This window comes from Penaeus monodon, chromosome 22 (assembly GCF_015228065.2).
Source record: "Penaeus monodon isolate SGIC_2016 chromosome 22, NSTDA_Pmon_1, whole genome shotgun sequence".
Classification (NCBI taxonomy): domain Eukaryota; kingdom Metazoa; phylum Arthropoda; class Malacostraca; order Decapoda; family Penaeidae; genus Penaeus; species Penaeus monodon.
In genome coordinates this window covers 39,879,140-39,879,496 of record NC_051407.1, presented here as the reverse complement: position 1 = coordinate 39,879,496, position 357 = coordinate 39,879,140, and the positions used below count along the sequence as shown (strand labels likewise).

The 357-nt window shown below is 43.7% G+C and overlaps 1 protein-coding gene across 1 annotated transcript in view; it reads left to right on the top strand.

Moving 5' to 3' along the window:
- Positions 1 to 357, top strand: part of LOC119587434 (pancreatic triacylglycerol lipase-like) — a 63,913-nt gene extending 63,556 nt beyond the window's left edge. Inside the window, exon 7 of the mRNA XM_037936165.1 lies at positions 217 to 357. Coding sequence (XP_037792093.1) covers positions 217 to 357 — 141 coding nt within the window. The remainder of the gene's footprint in view (positions 1 to 216) is intronic.

Genomic DNA, 357 nt, shown 5'->3' with positions numbered 1-357 from the left:
TAGCTTTTATGCATGAGCTATTGCGAGATATAAACTTTTTAAAAAAGTTGTGAGAAAATACATGGAACCATCAACTCAATTTCGACCTGAACATGATAGTACCAACTTACCCTTATTATGACCCTATTTCCAAAGGGCCCATTTATCCCTAAGAATCTTCGGAATTCCTCAGAATTGATTTCAGCACTAAACCCTTCCTTCCCTCTCTCATGCCAGGGCCTATGTCAAATATGCGGCGACGGGAGCTGGTGTGCTCGCATGGGTATTGAAGCCGAGAAGTGGAGAGGCTTGGGGCAGGCGGGTCGGAGGCTGGAACAGATGTATGTTACGACTACTGATGAATATCCTTATTGTTAA